This window comes from Eutrigla gurnardus (genome assembly GCF_963514095.1).
Source record: "Eutrigla gurnardus genome assembly, chromosome: 10".
NCBI classification, from domain to species: Eukaryota; Metazoa; Chordata; class Actinopteri; order Perciformes; family Triglidae; genus Eutrigla; species Eutrigla gurnardus.
This window is the reverse complement of record NC_139924.1, coordinates 21,986,176-21,993,925: the sequence shown is the minus strand read 5'-3', so window position 1 is coordinate 21,993,925 and position 7,750 is coordinate 21,986,176. Positions and strand designations below refer to the sequence as shown.

Below are 7,750 nucleotides of genomic sequence, written 5' to 3'. Positions count from 1 at the left end.
CTGCCACACATTCAGTTATACAGTTGCTTCTGTTTGGGGCATGTTTTTTGTTGTGGTTCTGGATGGTGTCACTAGGAGGCGCTGTAGCGGTGGTCGGACTTGTGCGCAGTTGCAGGTTGAGTAGCAGAGAAGAAGCGATCTCAGCAGAGAGAAAAAGACAGCATGATTAAGAGAAAAGCAAGAGAAAAGTGTGTAAATCATAGAAAGACAGAAATAAGAAGAAACTCAAGCTAATCCTTCACTCGGTATCCAGCCAACGAGGTTAGTTTTGTGTATTTTATTTTCTAAAAGTAATTGTAATTGTCAAATGTATTTGTTTTATGCTAAGCTAATTGTTGTTTTATATGTCTGTTTTTCTTTAGTTTTCACGGTGTGATTTATATGGCTCTATGCAAGATGGACGCTAATAAATTCATCAGTTGAGGAAACCGCTTGTGTCTGTGGTACCTGAGGGAATTATAAAGTATTTCTAATTAGATGCTGGATATGCAGTGTGACTAACCAGGTTGTTTTGTTGACAGCCTACTTTTTCAGGTGCTGTCTTAGCTCATGACGATGGCCGAAACGCAAAACCTTCCGTCAGAAAAAATCACTTTTTTGAGAAAACTAAAAAAGCTTGTTTTCTCTTGCAGAATGCTAAGGATAGCCAATGCATAATAAAAGAAAACACTGTTTTTGGACTATTTTACTATAATAGTACTATATTTTACTATATTACGTGTTAAGATAAGTTCACTGGCAAGGCACTGATAAAGTTCTTCTCAATGTTTGGCCTCACAAGGTGGTGAAAACTTGTCAAAGCACCAATTCAAAGTCTAAGGTGTTTACTTAAGTACTTCACACATAGGCATTAACCATGTACACTGGATAAATACATGATTCTCACAGTGCTTCCAGCCCTTTCCAGGTGAAAAGAGGTATATATGTAGGATGTCAGCGTCATCCACCCCAATTCTAGGATGATAGGAGAACTCTTGGGTCCATTGATGGGCTCACTGGGGCTGGAGATTGACATGGATCAGCCAACCAACCACTTTGTTGTGCTTCAAGTATTAAGATTGAGCTGGGTTTCTTCTACGCCGTCCTTCAAATGCTTTGGGTGTGGCATCATTGTCTTCGTTTCACCTCTTCAACAGAACATGACAAAACTTCAGAATCCATTTTTTTTTCCTGTCATGAACCACCAAGGAAGTGCTGAGCTCTTTGCCATCCCCCCGCGTTGACCTCAGATCTGAACCCTTACACCGCAGACAAGGCGAAGGGGCAATGAGCCGCCTCCTTCTCACCAGCGGTGAATTACAACGAGCCGTGACGAAACTCTCTCACATTCTCCCCATGTAATCCGGAGGGAAGACCACTGACTGAGTCCTCCATGTGGGAGGCACAGCTGAACAGGAGAGCAGAAATGTGTGTAACTTTGTCTACACACCAGCGTCACAGAGGTTTTGCTCGTGGCAGTAATGAGCTCTTTGTTAACGTTTAGACGTGTTTGTGTGCCCAAGGGTTCAGCCCGCCCATTATCTTGCGGTTGTGCGTCTCTACGGGAAGAGCCATTACCATGGCAACGCCAAGCAATGAGTACCTCTTAAAAAGCTCGGCTCCTCTCTCTCCCTCTCCCCCCCTCTCTCTACCACTCTGCCTTTTATCTGCTCCCAGGCCACTCTCCCTATTCCACCCACATTAGTCAGCCACACGACGGAGAGGACGGCACGACGGGAGGATTTTTTCATATCTGTTCAACGGCGTTCTGCAGTCTGGCAATGTCTGTTAGAGTACTTTTTGTCACAGTAGGATATCTCTACTCACTGGAGCTTGAGGTTTTCTAGCAAAAAGGATATCTTGACAACAATACGCCTCCCCCAGTGTCTCTTCTCTGGGAGAATGGGTCATTGATGCTGCTTCGATACTGACTGATGATTGCTGGATAAACACCGTCAGATATTATCTGCACGTTGGGAAAAAACAGAATAATTTCATGTTGTTGGGCCTTTGGCTTACTTGTGAAGCAAACTGGATATCTAACACAACGTGGACAAAGAGCTTTCCTTTTCCCAAGGCAGGATGTGAGGAAGTCAAAGAAGAAGTGGTATTTATAGAATGTATGTAAGTATCAGTTATGTCAGTGAGACAGGTGGAGCAGAGGCTTCTGGCTGTGGAAGCAGGAAACAGGGAGGAAGAGGAGGACGTAGAGTGTGTGCAGCGGCTCTCCTTCTGTCCTGCGTGCAACCAGGACCGTGACACCGTCCTGTTCCTGCCTTGCTCTCACACCATGTGTGGACACTGTGTAGCAGCTGGAGTGGGAATTAGAGCAGGTCAGTCTCATCGCCGTAGCTTCGGCCTGCCGGTGTGCGCCGTGCTGTGCCCGCGCTGTCAGCATCCTGTGGAGCTGCCATGCCGGACCTGGCCGTCTGCCACTTCCTGTCTCCCAAAACATCACACCAGCAGGCAGACAGGCACCGAGGAGGGAGCATCTGAAGGTCGCCTTCAACATGTGAGTTCTCTAAAGATTGAAGAGTTTCATTTGTCGAATGCTTGCACAATACATTATATATTTGCAGTAACGTGCAGGGAAGGTATTGTTGAATCTGCAAGCAGATGAATAAGGCATGGGGATTTGAAGATAACAAAGAATTTTGCTGAACTTATTTTAGCATAGCATAGCATACATACTGGATACATTCACTATAGCTTTAGGTGGATTAGTTTCCTTTGGGCTGAAAGCAGTTTACCCTTTTACCAGTCTTTGTGCTAAGCTAAGCTAATCGACTCCCACCTGTAGCTTCATACTTCATGGATTCTGGATAAAAGCTAGTTTTTCCTGACAAACCCCTTTAATGTTCATCTATTTGATGCTACTGCACTGCAAGCGGGTATTATTGTGCAAATCAAAATGCAGGTATTTTTAATGGAATTTCAATGCATGTCCGTTTTTAATTCACCATATTTAGGGGGACACAGACTGCCGGGATGCAGGTGACATGACAGCATGTTTACATGGTGAGCATCGTTATATATTTGAAGGCCCAACCAGCTTGAGAATAAACCTATATCTATCTATATGAGCTGTAAAACCTACCGAATCTCCCTATCTGACCCAGGCCTCCATGCTGCCAGTTCCTCAGTAGCACCAGTGGATGGCGATGTAGACCTACAAGACAGGGAGATGGAGCAGTCTGTCTTTGGTCAGCAATTAAACGTTATACATGATGCCCTACACATTTAATATAGAGTTTATGTGTGTAGAATTGTGATTGTATGGATGACTAAAACAAATCTGAAATATGATCTTCTTCTGGTGTGATATTATATTAGGACTATGTTTTGCTCTGGACCCTTCAACAGTCCCTCCATCCCTCCATCTTTCCAACTCCTCCCTCACCATCACCACCCGAGAGGAGAGCCCTCCTGGCCAGCCTCCAGACAACAAGGTCAGGCGATCGGTGACCTCTGACCCCGGGGCTACGCTGGCACTCCCCCGGGTCTGCGCTGACGTCATCATTGCACGAGGACAGTATTACTGGGAGGTGGAGGTCTGTAACAGCTCCGTCTACAGGATCGGTAGGAGCTCTCTCAAGTTTGTTTTGGTTGGATCGCTGCCCGCGTGCTTATTGCTTCCAGAAAGCCTCACTGTTAGTCAGCAAGACTGCTTGTTTCAGCCCACACTCACATGTAAACAGACAAGCGCACACGTCATCCGCAGATACAGTTTCATAGTTCATAGTGCCACCAAGTGGTTGGACCATTGCTCATTGGATAAGTTATATTAGGAAAGTTAATTCCATAACGTTTTGGTAAATTAATATTTGCAGCTTGTGCTATATTTGATCTCTTAGGCATGAAGTAGGAAATAATTGCCACTTAACAGCTTTGAAAAACAAACTTTAAGCACTTTCTGTACATTTTGAACATCAACATGACATGATTGACAAAAAATAATGAAATTGTTGATATTAACTGATTTTATGTATTTTATGTATGTATCTTGGGTCAAAAACACGCTAGCAAAGATTCAGTGGCAAACTCAAAGAATAATGCTTGTTAAGTTTTCAGAACATGGTATTGACATTTGACATTTATTAGCTTTTTCGCATCATCTTCTTTGTTAAATAAGTTGAGAGTAAAGAGAGAAAAATCTGAGATGTTCCATAAATGTGCAAAATGAATACAAAATCACCATTTTTCTGTGTCTCAGGTGTGAGCTCACTCGATGGTTCGTACGGCTGGTGGCTTGAAAGACAGGGCTTGTCTTTCTGTGCAGTGTATGATGGGAGCCGGGAGCCGCTCTGCAATGTCCCACCTCAGATCAAAACCCTCGGGGTCTTCCTTAACATTGGAGGGGGGGCCCTGAGCTTCCACAACCCTTTGACCTGGGAGCACCTAGCCACGCTGCCCACACGCTTCGACCCCGCTGGAGTTCTCCCGGCTCTGGGCCTGGGCCAGGGTCGACTGAGGCTGTGCTGCGGCCTCCCCCCACCTCCCCATGTGTTCCTCAGTAAGGACTCGTCCTACAGGGGACCTTGTGGGTCTTGTGGAGGCCGGTGGCGCAGGGAGATTGCCTTCCAGTCAGTGAGGAAAATGATACAGAAGTTTGAGGAGCTGGCAGTCTCGGACTCAGACTCAGGTCTGGTGTCTGGTTTTGCATCGTCCTGCTCCACCTTGGCTTCTCTTCCAGATCTGGGGGTTTCTGGGACGCTTCCCTTTGGGCACGCGGGACAGGAAACTGGGGCCGAATAAGAAACTCTTCAATGGGAGCACCAGAGAACACACTGCTCCTCTGATCTTTGGCTGCCGTTTGAAAGGCTAATTTTTCATCTTGAAGGACTTTTGGCTGCCTCTTTTCCACTCTCTGCGTGACCCCGGACCTGCAATTGAGTCTCTCCCCAGGACGCAGCCCTTTCTCTCAACCAAACAACCCCCACTGGTTTGGGATCAGGCCAGAAAGACTCCTCTGTAATGTGAAGTGTGAGGAAAGGGGGTGGGCGTTTAGCAGCAGGGCTCCTTGATTTGTCTCTGACGGTGGTCAGACAGTAGGGGTCCTACAGTAGTAATGCACACGTTGCTGCATGTGTGAGCTGTTTGCTCAGTCGCATTTCGGCGGGTTTTGGCGACAATGTACGAGCGGCAGGAGGCGAGGTGACGAGGTGTGAGTACAGCGACACCGCCGCTGTTGACACAGAGCGGCGAGGACAGGTGGCGACATGGGTTTATCCCGCGGCCTGCCTTCGATAGGACAGTAGGGCTGCCCTTCTCTGACCCTTTGAAAACCACAGGACTCCCAAAGACTTCAAAAGGGGTGACAGAGAGCAGGAGAACAGAAAGGGAGAAAGAGGGAAAAACAGCATGCATGAATTGAAGACAGCAGGTGAGAGAGGCATTCCCGACAGCTTCCATGCCAAGAAGCTCTGAATAGATCAACTGGCTCAGGCTACACCGTCTTTGAATGCGTTTTTTACTCAGCTGCTGCTTTACATTAGAAGTGAGGAACGCTGGCGACGGCATAGTTATAGAGACACATCCGTTGAAAGTGTCACTTTCAGTCGAGTCACTTTATTGGATGGATTTTGAATAAAAAAAATGGAGCTGTTTCAATACAGCGGTTCGCTGAGGGGGTTTTTCTGCAGCTAAAACCTCCTGTCGTGTCTATTCTTCATTAGCTTTTAGCTCCACACATGGGCGCATTATGTCAAAATGGGCCCCCACCACCTCTACTACATAGGAGTAAGACACACAGACCTTTTAGTCTCTTTGTGGTCAACAGGTATGTCTTTGCAGTACTTGTGTGTCTCTGTTTAGTTGCTTTGTGTCTCTTTGGAGTCATTTCGGTCTCTTTGTAGTCATTTTGTGACTCTTTGTTGTTGTTGCTTTGTATCTCTTTGGAGTCATGTTGAGTCTCTTTGTGGTCATTTTGTGTTCACCTTTAACTTCACACTAGGTCTGTGTCTGTGAGGCCTGTTCAGCCATTCATCCATGGTTTTACATGAATCAGTATGAGCGATGTTGGCAAAGGAAAGTAAAAGTATAAACTTTTCCTATTTTCTCCTCCGTCCCGAAGGCTCCAAACCCCATTTGAAGAACCGCTGGTGCCTTTAACTTGGCATCGTCCATGTTCCCATTCTGCCACAGACCACTTAATACAGGCCTTTTGAAGAAGTCATCCCCCTCTTCTCCCTTCTTGTCTTATCTGTCACTGACTGTATGGGAAGGTGCAATCTCCAAGCATTTAGTCAGACCAGCCAAACCGTTAATCTCAATGTAAGACCAACAAAAGAAATTGCTCACAATTAGAACAAGCATCAGTCAGTAATAGCACTACAGGGGCCCTTCTGAGGACGTCTGGCTGTGGAGCTGGGCCAGTTTTCCATTGAGCATCATTCATTTCATGCATGCACGAAATCAGTTAAGCGGCGGGGTCAGCCTTGGTAATAACCGGTGAGTCAAAAGAGAAGCTTGTCAGACTGTCGCCTCTCAGACCACTCATCAGCATGACTGTGTGTTGATGTTTAACGGGCGAGGGATTTACCACGCGAGTGAAATAAAAAAAAGAACAAGAAAAATGCGTACATGCCGTGACAGCTTTTGGCGTGGCTCTCTCTGCAGATCTATCTGCTTTTAGGAATAAAGTGTGTGGAAGCAATTTTGCTCTTGTAAACAGAAATGAGACTGGCGCGATGGAGATTTCAAAGAGTCGAGAGGAGAGAAAAAGGGAGAGGGGGGGTTTCCAGGAAGGATGGAGAAGTCTTGAAACGCATTGTGCCATGTGTGTTTATGGCGTCTGCTGGATGTAGTGCTCTCCCTGAACATGAACTCTTTGGCAAGGTGCGGTGGTGGAGTCTAACTAAGTACCCAAGCACTTTGAGACGCTATTGTTGAGTATTTCCACTGCACTGCATTGTTTATTCTTTAATTATTGTGTGTTTTATATAATTTTACGTTATTTAAACCTTTGCTCTTTTCTGTGTCTGTGTATTTGACTTTTATATGATATATATATCTTGTCTTAATGCCTTTTGGTGTCTCATTTCAAGCACTTTGGATCACCTTGTTGTTGAAAGGTGCAACATATAACTTTCCTTTACAGCCTGGACATGAGTGCTGTACTCATGTCCAACTATTTTACTTGAGTATTTTCATTTTCAGTTGCTGAAATACATTGCTTTTTATAGCAGTATAGCAGCCAATAAATAAGCTCCACATTGGCCATTCTGCCTCATAATTTGTTACTTTACAATATGCTTGTTATACATTCACTTAATATTGAAAAAGGGACTTTTATTCTTCTTATTGTTTTTATTTTAACTTGTAGGCCTCCATTATAACACTCATGTGGGGCAATATTATTGTCGCAACATAGGCTACTTTTTGCATTTTGTTTCTAATGTGCATCTTCACACTGTTTTTTTTTTAACCATAAGTAAAACATCTGAATACTTCCTCGATTTCCAAACCAAACTCAACATATCTGACGCCCGACGTGAAACTTATGCATCATATGTGATGAGTGATTTGAAATATCTTGTCAGACGGCCCACCTTTTCCCCATAAATCCAACTATTTATTGGTGGTAAATGATGCAGACTTCACCCTATAATCAGGTCCTCCCTCCGAGGTGTCAAAATAAACCAAACACCCCCAAACACCCCACAACAACCGTAGCCAGTACATTTGGAAATAGCTTCTGCCCGCTAATTGCCTCCAGTAATGATTGCCACACACTCTTCCTCATGGACCCCCGATTCGGAAATAGTGACGG

At 45.1% G+C, this 7,750-nt stretch overlaps 1 protein-coding gene across 1 annotated transcript; it reads left to right on the top strand.

The window, feature by feature from the left end:
• Positions 1-1,918: 1,918 nt before the first annotated feature.
• Positions 1,919-7,065, top strand: LOC311020151 (uncharacterized protein). Its single transcript, XM_084020025.1, has 5 exons — positions 1,919-2,491; positions 2,949-2,997; positions 3,099-3,182; positions 3,313-3,558; positions 4,193-7,065. The coding sequence occupies exons 1-5, from the start codon at positions 2,117-2,119 to the stop codon at positions 4,732-4,734; spliced, it is 1,296 nt and encodes a 431-aa protein (XP_083876151.1). The 5' UTR covers positions 1,919-2,116; the 3' UTR covers positions 4,735-7,065.
• Positions 7,066-7,750: the final 685 nt, after the last annotated feature.

Coding starts and splice junctions, on each gene's coding strand:
- LOC311020151 (XM_084020025.1), top strand. CDS start 2,117: ATGTCAGTGAGACAGGTGGAGCAGAGGCTTCTGGCTGTGGAAGCAGGA. Junction 2,492..2,948: donor CTGAAGGTCGCCTTCAACAT/GTGAGTTCTCTA, acceptor CACCATATTTAG/GGGGACACAGACTGCCGGGA. Junction 2,998..3,098: donor CATGACAGCATGTTTACATG/GTGAGCATCGTT, acceptor TATCTGACCCAG/GCCTCCATGCTGCCAGTTCC.